We start from the raw sequence: 18,981 nt of genomic DNA on the forward strand, positions 1-18,981 counted from the left end.
TGTGTTCTAGGAAAATTGGCAACTGGTTTGTAGATTTACAAAAATCATACCTCTCTGCTGGGAAAAGCCATGCTTAATCCACTAGGGGCAACACAAAATTTCACTATAATTAACACTGAGATATTCAGGGAAAAGTATTTACATACGTGTAGGGAATAGGTCAGATATACCCAGTTTTATCTATGACCCTCCTCTATTCTGCACATCACTATAATTAGGATGGTGATTTGCAGAACGGTTCAACAGTCATTTATTGGTGGTTTATAAAATGACGAATTAAAGGGGGAGAAGAGGCAGCTGCTTTCAGCTGTCCATTTTATAGGGGGGGAGGGGCTCTGCTCATGAGTAATTGAAATCCAAGACTTCTTTTTAGCACCTTTTGTGAAATTCTGGCTCATAACATAGAAATTTATGAGAGTAACAGAAATCAAAATTAAAACTGAGATAATTTCTCAATTAAATCAGAAAAAAAGATCTCTCATCCATAATGTTTTGAATTAAAGGATAGACCCTTCCCCTCCAGGAATAAATGTCAGTTTTATAAACCATAGTATCCCAAACTGATTAACTATTTCTAAAGCCATATTTCTACTTGCTTCTCCTGAAGTTCAAAGACTAAACCTCAATTCAGTACAATGCCCATCCTTAATGGACATTACATTCTACCTTGTTTAGATGGCTAGAACAAAGTGTTAATAAGATCAAGGTCATCTGTTCTAGTCCCAAGGGAGTCAATTAGGTTAGCTCCATTTCTAGACAGAGACCACATTCTTAAAGCTGGCCAGTCACCTTTGCAAATGTGTCCCCTGCTAACAGGATTAAATGCTGTGGTTGGATTAGTGTATATGCATTTTCACTACTGAAAAAACTCTAGGGTGTGTTGTGAGCTCCTCAAGGGCAGGGATTTTGCACCCCTAGTCTTTAGCACAGGCATATATAAAAATATATGTTTAATAAATAATAATAATGATAATAACAAATGATATATAATAACATTAATAAATGCTTATTGACTAATTATCTTCCAAAGGTGTCATACTAAGGAACCACCTATCCAGAAGGGACCAAAATTGGTACTGAGAATGGCACTAAGAATCGGGGTAGAATCTAGCCATCGAAGTGATGTCTAGTAGGTATCAGAGGCCTAGGTAGCCAAAAGGCTGAACCTAGAAAAGGTCTGGTGAGATGCTGGCAAAATTCAAAGTCCTCAAGGTCAGTAAGAATGGTTAAAAAGTCTACTGATCCAATATATATGAAAACATTCACAGCAGAACTTTTTATGGTAGTTAACAACTGGAAACAAAGTGGGTGCCCATTGATTGGGGAATGGTTGAAGGAACTATGGCAGAGGAGAGTAGTGGAATGGCATTATGCACTGAGAAATGATGGTTATGAGAAGCTCTGAGATGTGTGAGATTTATGTGAATGAAGGCAGTGAAAAAATAAGGGTACAAAAGAACAACATATGAAAAAACGACAACAATGCAAATGAAAAGGTGCCTGAAAGGAAACCCAACTCTGAGTAACTGAAAAGCCAACATTTGCCCCAAAGATCAGAAAACGAAACATATCTGTTAGTGCAGAAAGTTGTCTATGTTGTCAGATATGGTAATTGTACTGGATGTTTTGTTTAACGGTTTTTTCTTTGTCATAAGGGTTGATTCAATCAATCTGGATAGGGTGGGGCAAGTTTTCCTCCCAGAAATGACTGTGATGTAAAGAAAAAAAGGTACTGGTGAATGATATTTTTTTAAAAGCCTTTTAGTAATAACAGTGATCACAGGTGGAGGTATAGCAGAGACCAAGTATGTCAGTGCCATGCTCCAAGGACACCTATGATCAGGAGATAATTAAGGTGATCTCCAATTATGAGGCAAAGACTGGTTGGTTTTTTGCTCCATTTTATATAGTTAACTCATCAAAAGTGAAAAACCTTGACTCCATAGTCCTGTAACCAGAAGGTGGTCAAGGCTTGAAGGTAAAACTGCTTCTACTGGGCCAGAGGTTTTGAGAACTCTAGGAGGTCCTTAGAGAAAGGCACCATTATAGATTATACAGTCCACAAATTAGTCCACAGCCACATTCAGTTTTGTTGGCTTTAACCATCAGCTCTCATGTATTTACAAAAATATCAGTGTAACAACTAGCTTCTGTAGTAATTTATGGAAAAAAGAAAGTCACTGAATATTAATGTGACCCTAATTCATGAAAAAAAAAATAAAGCCCCTAGTATATTTACTTTCAGAGTACATGAAACATTTATTTAACTTCATACCTTTTCAATTTTTTCATCCAGCATTCTGAAGAATTCTTGTTGGCTTTCAGAGATGTGCATGCTGAAACACAAAAGTAATTAAGTCCATATTAACAAAAGGTCTCCCAAATTAGTAACCTCCAATTAACTTCTGATTCACTCAAACTCAGGGATTACCATTCAGAGTAGCCTTTTTTTTTTTTCTGTTTTGAACTTGGTGAACTACATGTTTGTAAGGGAAATTGATGATGAGATAGCAAACTGGCCTTTTCTCTGACATGGACACTCCATGTCCCATCCCTGTGCCTTTCTGTGCTGGTCCTTATTTGCCTGGAATCGACTCTCTACTTACTTCTGCCTCATGGAGTCTCTCTCTCTTCTTTTAGGACTGCTCAGTTCCCATCTTCTGCATGAAGCCTTTCCTGATCCCCAACTGTGCTACTGCTCCCTTCTCAAGCTTGTATTTCACTACTTGGTATATTTTTGTATTCATTAAGTTTATGTTTGTTGTACATACATTTATATGTTCTTGTTTTCCTCATTGTGAGAGGAGCTTGGTTCATTCATTCATTCATTTTTTTTTTTTAATCCCTAGTGACTAGCCCAGTGCCCGGTACATAGTAGGTACTTAATGCCTGTTGATCAACTGATGGATAGTGAAGTTTCCAGATTTTGTTTTTTGAGCCCAAGTTACAAGGATTTCTCTTAAGTGTATGTGGAGCTTTTGTGTCATGCCTCTCAAATAAGAGTTCCAAATGTGGTCTCAAGGGAAGGTCATTATCAACTGGGGGTAATGGAGGTATGGTCTGGAGGAGGTATCCTTTCAATGGACAAATTAAAAGGATATTTTGATGATCCAACTGAGTAGTAATAAGGTTCTAAGGTAGGGCAGTAGCTGTATGAGTGGGAAAAAAAGCAGGGGACAGATTAAGAAATATTGAGAAAGAATAGAGAAAAGATTTAACAACTGATTGGACATGGGGTGTGAGGGGAACACTTATAAGTTCCATTATGCATGAATTTCACTAACATGAAAATAAGATTCAAAGACACTTTATGTGATTCCTTCTATCATTCCTGCAAACTGGGAGATAGGATTTCCCTTTTCTCTATAGCAGTTATTTGCATTACAATTACGGTGAAGTGAGAGTTAACTGCTGCCTTCAAGTAAACACATTTGGTTCTAAAAAATGCTTAGGGAAGCCCTACATGGAATAATATGACTCAGTGTGAGTATGTCTCCAGCAAAAGGAAAATAAACCCTGATAATGACATTGAAAAGTATATTTTAGAAAAGCTGAAAGCAGCATGATACTCAGCTAACTATATAGGCAGAGGTTGAAAGAAGGACAGCTGAGAACATAAATACAACTCATTTTACACTTGGTGAAAGTAATGACACTTTTCTGGGATAGCAAGTAATAATAATAAAAAACTATTAATTCAGGAGATAGAGCACCAGGCTTGGAGTCAGGAAGACCCGAATTCAAATCCAGCCTCAGTCACTTACTAGCTGTGAGACCCTGGGCAAGTCAGCCTCTGTTTGCCTGAGCTTCCTTATCTATAAAATGAGAATAATAATAGTACCTACTTTCCAGGGTTGTTGTGAAGAGCAAATGAGCTAATAATTGAAAAGCCCTTAGCACAGTGCCTGCTACATAGTAAGCACTGTATAAAATGTTAGCTATAATAATAATAATAATGACTAATAATGTACAAAGCATTTACAAAGAATATTATATAAATTATCTTATTTTATCCTCACAATAATCCTGTGAGGTATGGGATATTATTCCCCAGTTTCTCAGATGAGGATGCCCAGGAGCCAGAAGGAGAGAGGGGAATGTAGTCACTGTATAGTAAAGTCTTGGAAACTTGGGAACTAGAGGGAGGGGGGGAATGAGTCACCCAGGATAGCCACCTAGAAGAGTATCTAGTGTGTACCAATTAGTAGCATTTACTATCTGCTAGGTACCATGCTATGTGCTGAGGATACAAAAAGAGGCAAAGACAGTTCCTGCCCTCAAGGAACTCACAGTTTGTAATGGAAGAGAAAACAGTCAAATGTATACAAAGCAAGCTCCATACAGGATAAAGGAGAAGTAACCGGGGCAGCTAGGCAGTGCAGTGGATAGAGCCTTGGAGTCAGGAGGACCTGAATTCAAATCCGGCCTCAGACACTTGACACTTACTAGCTGTGTGACCCTAGGCAAGTCACTTAACCCCAATTGCTTCACCAAAAAGCAATTAAAAAAAAAAGAAGTAATTAATAGAGGGAAGGCAATAGAATAAAGAGGAGTTAGGGAAGGCTTCTTGTAGGAGGTGTAATTTTAGCGGGGACTTAACGGAAGCCAGAGGGTCAGTACTGGGAGTTGAGGAGGGAGAGCATTCCAAGTATGAAGGACAGCAAGAGAAAATACCTGGAGACGGGCTATATTGCTCGAGGAAATGGCAGGAGACCAGTGTCACTGGATCGAAGACTGAGGGGTAAGGAGACTGGAAAGGTGGGAGGGGACTAGGGTAGGAAGGGCTTTGAATGCCAAGCAGAACGTTTTGTATTTATTCTTGGAGGCAACAAGGAGCCGCTGGAAAATGTTTGCTGACTAGGTGTTTACTCTTTTAAAAACTAATTTATTTTTGTCCCAGTTTGGCTATTTGCGATGGAAATCTTTCTAAATATGTTATGTACTTCCCTGTCTTTGTGAACAGAATTTAACTGTTTCTTGATGGTAGGTTTCCTTATTACTTCTTGCTGACTCAGGAACATCAATTATTTGTGCTAAGTTGTAAGACAGTGATATCCTCTTTACATTCTGGGGGCATATAGTGCCATCTGCCTCTATATTAACCACGTAAAAATTTCTGGACTTTCTGAGTTCTTGTTTCTGCATTTTGGGGTTCATTTGTCCCCTCTTTTGCTGTCACCTTTTGTCATCTCCTTTGACATGTCAGGCATTTATTTCTTACTGCCGTGTCTGATCACAACAGCCCTTCGGTCCTGCAATTCTAATACTCTGCTCTGAACGAGAGGCTGTATTATGAGTAAAGTTCATGTGCTTTGGTATAGGGATGCTTGAATACCAATTCTGGTTAGTCCCAACCTTTATGGGCTTCCTTCCTGGTTCTTCCTGAAGCATGGCATATAGTAGGAGTAATATCCTAACCCCTGCCCCCATACAATTTAGGCTAGTTTTTCCTTAAAAGGCATAGAGACATTCTTGGTACTTGATTGGCTCAGGGGATTAAAGGTGCAGGTTGCTGACACCATTACGTGAGGTCTGAGGACAAAACAGTTATTGAGGAGCTCCAGGGCCCCTCAAGACGTCTGGCTGGTGATCATGATGGCCAGCTCAGGCAAAGGAGCTTTGTTCAGGTGAATCGCCTTAAAGTGTCCTCAATGACCACACTTCATGAACAGCCTCCTGCTCTGACTAAACAGACCTCATTTTGTCAACTACTGAATGGCCTACAAGTGTCTCATTTCATTCTAACATCAAACTGAAATAACCAGGGGACTGACCTGTGTCAGTATTAGCCTAGAACACATGGCAATAATCTGTATATATCTATAACATACATATAAGCATATACATATAAGTACACATACTTACATATACATGTGCATGTGTTACACATTATGGTATTATGATCATATGGACATATGATTATATAAGTCTGCATCTATATCTATCTATAAAATATTAGCTGTGGTATCAAAAAGAAAAAGATCCAGTGTATATTTATATATTTATGCACACACACAGGCACACACATACTCCTATACCTCTTTTTTTTTAAGACTGTCGAATTTTTATTAATTAATTAATTAATTTTGTCTAGGCAATGGGGTTAAGTGACTTGCCCAGGGTCACAAAGCTAGTAAGGGTCAAGTGTCTGAGGCCAGATTTGAACTCAGGGCCTCCTGACTCTAGGGCTGGTCTTCTATCCATGTCCTTCTTCTCCCTTTTCCCCTCAATGGCAGTTTTTAGGAATCCATGTCATTATGTAGATTTGCTGGTTACTACAGTGCCCAGCACAAAGAAGCCTAACAATTTTTTTTCTACTGACTTATTTGACTGGTTATTCATCTAAATACAACTGTTCAAAAAACCGCATGGAGGAAACATGTATAGTAGACAAATCGTTGGAGTAGGCACCAAGTATTTCTTTGTCTCTAACTAGCTGCGTGACACTGGGCAAACCACTTTCCTTTCCTAAGCCTCAGTATCTCATCCAATCTAACCCCACCAGCATGTATTAAGTGCCAGAGTTAAACACAAACCCAAAATAGTCCCTACCCTCCTGAAGCTTACATTCACCTGGGTATTCTACTGAACTAACACAATCTGTAAAATGCGGGGATTGAAGCAGGTGATCTTCCAGGTCAAAATTTTCTGACCAGAATTTGCTTCCATTGGCACCACGTTATCATTATTACAAAATGCAGTTAATACTTGAAAGTCACCATGTCCATTCTGTACCTAAGATTGGGGTCGAGGGTAGTGAATGGGAAGGAGCCAAGTGAAATCCACCTCTGATTCATAGGGACTGCCTCTGCATTCAGCACTGCAGTTTCCAAAAGCCTCAGCGTGTCCACGTGACTTGACACCAAAGCTAATGGCTGGGCAGGCTCAAGATTTATTGACAGCAAAAGCTGTCTGATCTTTCCTGAGTTGAGCCACAGACTCCCTAACTACCACTTTTTCAAATTGATCCTTTAAGTAAAACAAACTGAATAAAGCTGCCAGCCAGCCCGGAGACCAAACAGCATAACTCCTTCCTGGCACACAGGAAGCCAGCATGGGGGCTTAGCTCTAGGATCAGATATTTCCATTCCTCTGAGGGTAGAGGCAGGAAAGGTAGTAAACAAACCACCATTTGTGCAGAGTCCCTTTAGTCAGCACTTTTCATGCTCAGATGACAATCGGATCTTAAAAAGGTGGGACCTTTCAAATCCAATCCCCAAAGAAGATGAGATGCTGCCTTCCCTCCCTCTAAGTACCGGTGGCTAGGGGGCAGCATGGTTTGGAAGGGGGCAGAAGGCTCTGGGTTTAGAGATGGAAGACCTGTTTCCAAGCTCTGGCTCTACCGAGCTGTATGACCATGAAGGAGCTGGGTGGTGCAGTGGTCACAGGCATAGGACTGGGAGTTAGAAGATCTGGATTTGAATTCTACCTCAGGTATTTACTAGCATTGGGCAAAACAATTAGCTTTTCTGGGCCTCAGTTTCCTCATCTGTAAAATGGGGTTAATTATAGTACCTACCTTACAGGGTTATTGTGAGGATTAAATGAGATAACATCTATAAAGTGCCTGTAAACTTTAAAGAACTATATAAATGCTAACTCATTAGGAAGGAAACAAGCATTTATTGCCTACTATGTGCTAACTACTTTACCAATATTACCTCATTTTGATGGGGTATGGGCCCATCACTCAGTTTCAGAAGCCGAGACCTTTGCTCCTTTTGCCAAAAAAATTTGGCTCCCATTTGTCCAGGGGCCCCAGAAAACCCTAAAACTTTTCCTTATCGACTCCCCTTATCTCCCTTTGCAAGCCCTAGCCCCACCTTTTGATCTTATTCAGAAGCCTTTCAAACTTCTTCCTTCCAGTTCCTCTCATTATCTATTCCCATTGTCTATTCAATCTCTCAGACCCTCCAATTGGAATTCTCACCTAGACCCTTTTCCCAGCCCCCTCTTCTGGCCACTCAAAGTTATTTTAGTGCATATAAGATCCACCCTGGCCCCCACTCAAATGCTGAGACTTTCTCATGCCCACAAGGCTGAGATTTTCTCATGCCCGCTCATCCCTATGGTGTTACTAATGTTCAGATTCCTTAAGAGTCTGGCCTATATGGTTTATCTCTAATAAACTTTTTCTCTGGCTGAAAGATTTGGGTTGAACTCATTCAAGCAGGGTCCAAGTCGTGATCTCGCACCCCTCAATCTCTAGCCCTCATAAATTTGATCCTCCTAAAAAGTCTAGGAATTAGATGCTGTAATTATCACCATTTTATAGTTGAGGAAACTGATGCAAGTAGAAGTTAAGTGACTTGCCCAGGGTTATACATTTATTAAGTATCTGAGGCTGGATTTAAACTTAGGTCTTCCTGATTCCAGGCCAGGCATTCTATCCATTGAGCTACTCTGTTGTTGCTGTTGTTGTTATATCATAGATTCAGAGCTGGAAGGGAGCCTAACCTCTCAGGAGCACATTAATTCATTCAATAAACGTTTATTTAGCACCTGCTAGGTGCTAAGCTCTGGAAATACAAAGAGAGGCAAAAGACACCTTGCCCTTAGGGAGTTTACAATCGAATGGGGGGAGACAACATGCAAACAAATATATGCAAAGCAAACTATATACAAGGATAAAGAGGGAAAACACTGTAATTAAGAGGGGTTAGGGAAGGCTTCAGTAGAAAGTGGGATTTTAATCAGGACTTAAAGGAACCCAAGGAGTTAACATACGTAAAGTACTTTTCAAACCTCAAAGCACTACATAAATACTACAATTTTTTTTTAAAGTAGAAAGCAAAACTTTACTTCTCTGAAATTTTTGAAATAAAAGTTAAAAAGTTTAGACTGTATGTTTAAAATTCTATAATCCACTATGATTCCAAATCTCAATTTAGCAGCACCTTTCTAATTGGGGCTCCCACATGCTTGGCACGCACGACAGCACATGCCATAAGCTTTGCCCTTTCAGCTTAGTCCCTGCTGCTGCATGTACTTAATCTGAGGATCACATCGCCTTTCCTAGAGTTTATATGACTTTCTCTCATCTGCTCTTACCTAGATGTTCCAACACAGTAGAGAGGAAAAGGAATCTTGAGCCTCCAATGGCCACACATGTCATCTAAACATTTTCACTAAAGCACATAGTGGAATTATCACAGGAATTCTCAGAGGAACTCTCTTGGTCCAACCCAGAGTAACAAGAATCCCCTCTATGCTCACTATTGTTTTAAAGATGAGGGAATCAAAGCAAGTCAAACAAGTTAGGTCTTGTCCAAAGACATGGGGGTATAGTAAGTGATAGAGTTAGCATTTCAACCCAAGTCCTTTGATTTCAAATGCATCACTATTTCCACTACATCATAATGATGTAAGTCAATTAACTAATCTAAGGTTCAGTTCCGTCATCCGTCAAATGAAGGTAATAATGTCATAGTGCTGATCTCACAGGTGTTTTGAAGAATACTTTTGTGCTTTGTCATGTATAAAAAAAAATGTAAGGTGTGATTAAAACTAACCCTGACTTTGCCTTGGTTACATGAAGTCACAACCAACAAAGAAGAAAAGACTGACCTAACCATTCATAGGGAACTCACTGTTTGCCTTAAAATATAACACGGAGATTTTGTTTATCAAAAAGGTAGGATGGCCAAAAATTATCCCTGAAAGGTGATGCAAGGAGTGAGTGAGCTCCTTCAGAGAAAGATGATAGGATAAGATAAAAGTTTTGTCACAACAATCATGGCAGACACAGTGGGGATGAACGAGTATTCATAATTGAAATAAAACCAATATAACCAGGCCGAGGCTTAAAGCTCAACCTGGACAAATGTGTCTTTCTCCTTTGCCTTCCAATTCCTGACACAACCTTAGTAAATTAAGCAGGGGTTCTTAACCAGAAGTCAGTAAACTTTAAAAAAAAATTGCTAATTGTATTTCAATATGACTGGTGTTCTTTGTAATTCTATGTGTTTTATTTTACACACTTAAAAACATTCTGAGAAGGGGTCTACAGACTTCACTAGACTGCCAGAGTGGGTCGTGATACACAAAAGGTTAAGAAGCCTTACTGTAAAGGTGAGGCAAAGATGGAATTGTCAAGAAAATAAAATTAATTACTTAAAAATGAAATCTTTGGAACCTCATTCTAAAGTTGGAAGGGACAGGGGACCTCCAAGACCATTCAGTCCTACTCCCTCATTTTACAGATGAAGGAACTGAGGCCCAGAAAAATTAAATGACTTGTCACATAGCTAGCAAGAGCATGCATCTAGTAGGTGGTACACCCAGAACTGAAATTAGAACCCAGATCCTCTGACTCCAAAGCTAGTATATTTTCCTATTGTCCCACAAAATCTCATAAAACACACCTTGAGTAACAACAATAATAATAAAACCAAATAAATAAATAATAGACATTTATGCAGTGTTCTGTTACTATAGGGACTCTATCATTGCCATAGAGGTGGCCTCTGTAAGTACTTAATTCTCAGCTGTTTATAAAAACCTGTTACATAAAAATCTGAAGCACATTGTTTTTAAATACTTTTGAAATCACAAGATGAAGAATTCTTATAGGAGGAGGACAGGGGGTAAAATAGGCTACATACTAGTATCCCCTGGGCAAGTCACTTAACCCTGCCTCAGTTTCCTCATCTGTCAAAAAGCTGGAGTAGGAAATGGCAAACCACTCCAGTGTCTTTGGCAAGAAAACCCCAAATGGGTCACACATTGAAAATGACCGAAAAATGAGTCAATAACAAATCCCTATTATTTCCTAGCATCTCAGAATAATTAGACTCAATTTATGAGGGTTAATACTTTACTGTATTTCCAAGAACACTTTATGTTGAGATTTCCTGACATTCAAAGCTGTTTCTGTTATGAAGGCCTATAAGTACCAGTTAAGGTCATGATGATTGTTGGTATCTGATTCTTTGCTAATAAGGCTTAACTGCATTATTAAGGGAGTCCGACTTTTTTTTCCCCTTGAAAACAATGGAAATACTCATTATAGGGAAATGATGGATTCTGCAGCAGCATGCCAGTGGTAGAAGGAAATCCTGCAGCCACTAAAGAGAAGAAGAACCAAATTTCTCTGAAATTCACTCGGGTTGACAAAAGGCACATCGAGTCTGGATGGCCTTCTGTACAGCGGAAAGAGCTGAGAAATAAATAGTTTTAAAGTAAGGCTGCAACATTTATGAGTAGCGTTACAAAAGATCTTTAGGTCTAAAAGGAGAAGGTTAATCTGCGGTACGTTTAAAACAACACTAAGGTGTAGGGCAATCACACTTTATGCTACAAAATTACGAGAAAATATTTTATTTTCCTAAGTTAGGATCCAAACTCTTTACCAACCTCCAAGACTTAATTAATAGAAATACAGCTCAATTTACTTCCTGAGATATCAATTATTCTTTCTATGAAGGGGGATCATTCTTCCCAGGTACAGAAGGAACCTCAAAGCCCATAAAGTTCAATACTCTTATTCTGCAGATGAGGAAACTACAGTCCAATCAGGTGACAAGTGACTTAACTAAGGTCACATAGGCAGTAAAGGCTAGAGGAGAGACTTGAATTCAGGTCCTTTAACTTCAAACCTAGTGTTCTGTCCTCTGAACCATGCTGTAGTTAAAAAAAAATAGCATAAAACTTGATGAGGCAGTCAGGTGGTGCAGTGGATAGAGTGCTGGACCTGGAGTCAGAAAGAGTCTTCATTCTGAGTTCAAATCTATCCTCAGATACTTACTAGCTGTGTGACCCTGGGCAAGTCATTTAGCCCTGCTTGCCTCAGTTGCCAACTGTAAAATGGGGATAATAATACCATCCATCTCTCAGGGTTATTGAGGATCAAAGCCTAATGCCTTCGCACAGTGTTGGGCACACAGTAGGCGCTATATAGTTATTATTCTCTTTCCCTTTATTAGCTTCCACAGGTAAGCCACAATCTTTTCCTGGAAAGGTGAAAGTTGCTACAAAATATACCCTATGAGTTAAGGATCCCTATGGAGCACTTAAGTATGGTTCTGGACATTTGGGAAAACAGGACCAGAAGCCTTTTATATTTTTTACTTAAAATATTATCATAAACATCAATATAGGGAATTAGAAAAATAACTTACTTTGTTCTAGGTTGATGTACCAATCCTGGAACCTCTTTATTAGGCTTAAGTCTTACATTTGAACTGGCACTTTTTTCCTGCAAAACAAACATGTAAAGCAAAGATTAGGAAGTTGGTAGGTAGGCAACCAGACATACATTCATGATCAGAGGGGTAGGTTTGTACGTGGAGAGAAGTCACTATAATACAGTGGAAAGGTGTGGGACAATGGGAAAATGACTGGATTTAGAGGAAAAGGACTTAGTGGGACTCTGCCACTTCCTACCTCATGTAACTTTCGGCAAGTCACTCAGTCTCATTAGGTCACATCTTTCTCAACTGTAAAATGAAGAGGTGGGGGGGGGTATTGGATGGGTCTCTTGGACCACCCAAGCTGTAAACCATGAGAGCACCTGATTTGGTATTGGAGAACCTGGGTTCAAATCCTGAGTCTGTGTGACCTTGGACAAGTCACAACTCTTTGGGCCTCTGTTTCTTTATATGTAAAATGAAGCTGGCAGATTAGCTGGTCTTTGAGGACTCCTTCAGTTCTATGATTTACGATCTTAATAGTTTTGTCATATTAGAATGGTCTTAAAAACAGAGTACACAGGTGGAATCTGTCAACTCATCTGATGAAATAGTTTAAGCCTGGAAAAGAGGAGGTATGGCTCATAAAAACTTGTCACTATTAATTATTAAGATGATGCTGACAAAACAAAATACAAATATTTAATTCTCAACTCTTAAGAAGGGGGACTGATGAAAATTAGCAGGTGTAGGGAATGTGTTGAGGAGTGAGAATGTAAGATTCTAGGAGAGAAAACCCAGGATGACAGTCAAATTGGTAAAATCTCAATCATAATATCTTTCCCCAAATTGATTAAAATTGGCTATATTTTTACATATAAGTGATAGTGATGGCTACTGAGACAAAAAATGTTCACAGCGTCAGAGACACATATAGGTATATGACTAAAAATGACTACCAATCTCAGTCTTATTAAAAAGTAAAACTGAATTCAAATGAACTCCTTAAATTTATTCCCTGCCTGAGTTCAAGATATATGTATTGTCTGCTCTTCTGATTAGAAGTCGCACAAGAGAAAAATGACCCTAAAAATTTAAACACCAATATACCCACTGCATCAATATGTAACCTGTAGGTTTATAACCCTCTGCTTTTGAAGATGTCAAAGTTTTTCACAATGACTTTACCAAAGAAAGAATTTTGTAAAATTCTCACTTTCATATGAAGGCATACATGCTTGAAGAATTGGAAAACTGACTGAAATCAGTGTGCTGGAATTATTAACTTATAACAAATTCAACCTTTTCCTCACAAGCCAAGGAGAATAAGCCAACACGCCAATCTCTAAGAATTGACTATTTTTACTAAGTCTAACCTGTTTCCCCTATAACTGTCAACTGAAGTTACGCACTGAAGTCAATGGGACTAAAATGTTATGGCTATAGAGAAAATACAATTGGGCTGTTATCTGTATGATAATACTGACTGTCTAAAATATGGCAATTATGGTTGTATTTCCTATTAGAAGAGGATAATTATTAAAGCTCAGTTAGTACACACTACGTAAGGTGTCCCAAAAGTCTTAGTGTGGTGAAAAAAAATCTTAAAATAGTACTAAAACTTTTGGGATGACTTTTGGGACACCCTGAATCTCTTTGTACCAAGCTCAAGAATCTTTCCACTTACATTAAAAAAAAGAAGGAAAATTCATTGCACAGGACTCCCCATCTCCTGACTCTGAGCATTTTCTCTGGCTGTCCCCCATGTTTAGAATTCTCTCCTTTCTCATCTCTGCCTCTGGGTTTCCCAGTCTTCATTTTGCAAGAAGCCCCTCCCAGTCCTCCCTAATTTTATAGTGTCTTCCCTCTGAGACTGTCTCCAATTTATCCTATATATACATATCCTATGTATAGTTACTTGCACATCATTTCCTCCATTAGACTGTGGACTCCTTGAGGGAAGACGCTGCATTTTTTTTGAGGGGGTGGGGAGACATTCCTTGCATGCCTAGCATTTAGAACAGCTCCCAGCACATATAGGAAGGCATTATATTAATTATATTAATAATAAATATTAATACATTTATATATTAATAATATAATTATATTAATCATACTACATTACATTATACATTACATTAATTACATTAATAAATACTTGATGACTGAGTGAAAATGTAAAATTATGTAGGCTACAAAGCACAGCTACAGCTAGCATAAACCAATAAGTTGCTATGTTTTTTTTTTGCATCGAAAAGCACTTACTCCACAAAGCATGGAGATATAAATCAAAGAACAGAGACAGTCTCTGCTCTCAAGGAATTCACATTTAAAAAAAAAAACTAGTTTAATTTTTTTTGCCTAACAACAAAACCATTTTCCCTCTCTCCTGCCTCCACTGAGGAAGAAAAGGAAAACAAAACTCTTGAGAGATTACATTTTCTTTCTACAAAAATGGGTGAGATAAAGAGAACAAGAAGAGAAAAGCTTCTGTTGATGTCCATCTATTCAGATGACTCCTCCCTTTCTATCTCCACTCCTCCGTCCACTCTCCAGCAGCCATCTGTCCCTAGGGCTCCCTCCTGGGCACTGGTTCTCTCCACCTCAATGCTCCTCAGTACCTCAAACTCATCACAGACGAAACTGAAGTCATCTTCTCTCTTAAAACTCTCCTTTCTCCTAGCTCTCCTATATTTCTTGATGGTATCACAACCATTAAAATCATTCAGGCTGTCATCTTTGACTCTATCTTCTTCCTCACTCCACAAGCAAATGAATTATCATATCCTCTTAAATTCCCCTCTGAAACATCTCAGGTCCATACCCTACTTCTCCACAGAGGTGATCACCACTCTAATTTAAACCATAATCACCTCTCTCCTGGACTGCTTATAGCCTTGTTACTTTCAGGTTATCCCTTCTCCCATTTAATTTTCACAGTTCTGTTAGAGTAATCTTCAGAGCAATGCATCAGTATGATATTAGTATCATGTAATATATTAGATATACTAGTAAAGTATACATTCTTGATCCTGGCATGCAAGGTACTCCAACAGTTAGCTCTAATTTACCTTCCCAGCCTTATCTCATATTCCCTTTTCATTTAATACATTATGTGGGTAATTATAGTTGTTTTCCCACTAGAAAAAGATCTATATAAATATCTATACCTATATCTATATATGTATATCTATACCTATACCTATTTCTTTATCTATACCTATATAGATATGTATATCAATACCTATACCCATGTTTTTATCATCACCCCTTACCCAGATTATTGCAACAGTGTCCTAATTTGTCTTTCTAGCTCAAGTTTCTCTCCTCTCCAAATCATACCGGGCACATCCTGGACAAAGTGATATTCCAAGTACATGTCTGACCATGTCATTCTCCTGGCAAAAATCTCCAGTGGCTCCCTACTACCTTTAGGATAAAATGCAAAATCCCACTTGGTATTTAAATCCCTTCACCATCTGGTTCTGGTCTGGCTTTCCAGGCTTATTAAATGTTAAATATTAATAACTACTTATTTAACTTAATTAATAATTAAATATTAGTCACCTTCATTAGTCACCTAGTCAAAATGGCTTGTTATTCCTCATCTCCCACCTCCAGGTCTCTGGCAAAGGATGGATCCCATGCCCAGAATGTTCTTCTCCCTCCCCTCCATCTCTTGGAATCACCAGCTCCCTTCAGAACTCAGGCCAAGTGTTATCTTCAACATGAGACTTTTCTTTACAAGTGCCTTCCCATGCTCCTTTTGTATATACTTTGTATTAATTAATATGTATGCCTATTGTTTCTCCTGATAGAATGCAAGCTCTTTGAGCTCAGGCACTGCTTCATTTTTTTGTTGGTTTGGTTTTTGTCTTGGTACCCCCAGGGCCTCATACAGTGCCTGGCACACAGCAGGAACTTAAATAATGCTTAGTGATTGATTACATCACTCATTTAAGCATTCTTGCTATTTAGATCTGAGATTAATAAAGGCACTTAACGGAAAAACTTGATCTAACAAAACCTCACCTTTTCCCTAAGATTTTATGTGTAATATGAAACCTGCCAGAGCTTTAAAAATTGCTGGAGTAGGATAAAGATTTCCAATGGCAACTGTATAGAATGTACATGCAATTGTAACCGATTTACCATTTACATGTAATAGTAACTTATTTGTTTTCAACTTATAAAACCATACCTTTCAAAGTGAAGTGGATTTACTATACATTTATTAAAAATAGATTGCATAACCTTAAGACAGGATAAAATCCCCAAACAATATACAATCAATGATACCAGCGGCCTTGAAGTCAAACTTCATTTTCGTCACTTACATGCCCCTATGCTCCAGGTAATAAACAAATCTGAACATTGTAGAACAGAAAATAATGAAGGAAAAACAAAATTCAAGATTTTCCAGGCTGGCTCCCTCCTCAGTGGCTCCAGGTTGGGGTTGTGGAGTTGATCTCATGTAGTCAAGAAGAACTGGGTTCAAATGACATGTCTTACACTTATAAGCTATGTGATAACGGACCTCACTGATTCTAAGATTTCTTCACAGGGCTTATAGCACTTACTCCCCTGCACTGTTGCATGGCTCAAATAAGATGAAAAAATTTTGCAAACCTTAAAGCACTCTTATAAATGTCAGTTATTATTATCTGTTGGTTGCTCTATTTTCCCAAGAGTCCCCGGCGGATAGATAGATAAAGAGTGTTTATTAAGCACTTATTATGTTCCAGGTTCTGTGCTAAGTGGGGATATAGACATAAACAAACAAAAAATTCCTGCCCTCAGGAGCTTACATTCTAACAGAGGAAGAGTGGATAACAGCTGGAAAGTGGAGGGGAGGAGGAAGAGGGAGTTGCTTACCAGCAACAAGTTCTGAAGATGGTTAAGACGACAGGTAAAGGCCTGGATGGGGCAAGGTAATTTGAAGGCCCACCTATTAAAGCCCAGGGGGGTTTGAGGGACTGAGTCTGAGTTTTTGGAATGGATCTGCTATAAGATGGGCAGGGCCGTGAGACAAGACTGAGGCAACTTGGAGTGGAACTAAGATGACTGGATTTTAGAGTTGGATGGACACTGGAGAGAATTTAGCACACAAGTTCTTAAGCCTGGATTCACGGACTCACAAAGGTTCTATGGAATGATTTCAAAGCATCTCTGCATAGAAATGGGAAAAAAAATTATGTTTTCATTTCAATATAATTGGTTTCCTTTATAAACCTAAATATTTTATTTTATACATTTAAAAGCATTATTTAGAGAAGGGTTCTGTAGGCTTCACCTGACTGCCAAAGGGTCTATTACACAGACAGACACAGAAACAGACACACACAGAGGAACATACATTAAGAACCACTGACTTTTATAGAAGCTTTTATTTTACAGATGAAGAAAATGAAGCCCAGATGACTGAAGTGACTTGCCCAGGGAAATATAAGGCAGCAAGAAACTCCATGGGATTTGATGTGTGCATGTATGTTTGTACATGGGTGTACATATAATATGTATATACAAACTTACACACACAAGTATGTATACATGTAGCTATATGAAAATATATTTTACATGTGAAACTATATGAAATACATTTTTGAAATATATTTCACTCTATGAAAAAAATAAACAACAAAACGTGAATGATAGTTTCACGGCACACTGAGGTTTACAAAGTTCTTTCCAAACAAGCACCCTACAAGGCAGGTAGGGCAAGTATTATCACCACCATTTTACATGTAAGGGAATGGAGTCTCAGAAAAGTAAAGGCCTCAGAGCTAGCAAGTGTTATCGAGTCAGCAGTTCCAAGTCTGGAGTTCTTGCCATTGAACTGGTGCTACCTTTAAAGGAAGATGCACAGCATTCCTGACTTCCCAAAACATAAAAAATCAAAGCCAGCGTCAGTCCTGAAGTACACCTCATGGTAGTTGCTGCCTATGAAACAATTTTCAAAATCACATTGGGTGATGCACACACAATGATGCTGTGTCAAACACAAATCGTCTAAATTGAAGCTTTCTGACAGGCAAAGAGAGAGGGGAGTGGGGCTGCAGTGAGCAGTATATTTATATACCCAAAGCAAAAGAGGCACCATGGTGGGATGGAAAGAGCATCGGTTCTGGAGTTGGACCTGGGTTCAAAAGCCACCTCCATCCCTATTACCTGTGAGAAGTTGCTATAGTCCTTGGTCTGTTTCCTCGTTAGTCAAATGAGGGGCTTAGACTAGATGGCATCAGAATCACTTTCAGCTCTCCATCTATGACCCTCCCTTGATCTCAATGTCCTTCCCCTCTGGAAAATAAGAGGGTTGGATTCAATGGCCTCTGTTCAGAGGTCCCTTCCTGCCATGGTCCTATGAATGCACCATCTAAGAGTCTTCATTCTTTTGAAAAACCACATGCTATCCTTTCTCTCATTTCTCTTAACTCTTTGCTGTGACACAGACAACCAGAGTTATGACCAGTTTTCCTGGTGAAACAGAGCAAAGGCAAAGATCCCAGTGGAAAGAAAAAAGCTGCTTTGTCAGATCAGCCAGACCTCAGCCTGTTCTTCCCTTTCGTGGTCCACAGCATGCAGAACAGTCGTGCAGAATCCAGCCTGCTCATACTGACTGGCCAGACCTACAGCTCTCTTCTAATTCAGATGCCACGGTGCCCACAAAAAGTCTCCATCATTTACTCCTCTCTGGAGGTTAACCAGCACTCAAATCAACTCCCGAGCCGTGAAGAAAAATGGTTTAACTAGAAGAGCAACCGAAACGCAAGGTCTATGGAAATCTGCTGGAAAACCACAACAGGGGAACTCATTTTTCATTTTAGAAATCTAGGAGCCTAGGGAGCTATGTCAA

The 18,981-nt window shown here is 39.0% G+C and overlaps 1 protein-coding gene across 4 annotated transcripts in view; it reads right to left on the bottom strand.

Moving 5' to 3' along the window:
• CUNH1orf21 (chromosome unknown C1orf21 homolog) overlaps positions 1-18,981 on the bottom strand; it is a 265,651-nt gene that overhangs the window by 23,869 nt on the left and 222,801 nt on the right. For all 4 annotated transcript variants that reach the window (XM_020984395.2, XM_020984393.2, XM_020984394.2 and 1 more), the window contains 2 exons: positions 12,120-12,196; positions 2,276-2,336 (listed from right to left, as the gene is read on the bottom strand). In XM_020984395.2, the coding sequence (XP_020840054.1) occupies positions 2,276-2,336; positions 12,120-12,196 (138 nt within the window). The remainder of the gene's footprint in view (positions 1-2,275; positions 2,337-12,119; positions 12,197-18,981) is intronic.

Source organism: Phascolarctos cinereus, unplaced genomic scaffold (assembly GCF_003287225.1).
Source record: "Phascolarctos cinereus isolate Bilbo 61053 unplaced genomic scaffold, phaCin_HiC Scaffold_5;HRSCAF=322, whole genome shotgun sequence".
In the NCBI taxonomy this organism is placed as follows: domain Eukaryota; kingdom Metazoa; phylum Chordata; class Mammalia; order Diprotodontia; family Phascolarctidae; genus Phascolarctos; species Phascolarctos cinereus.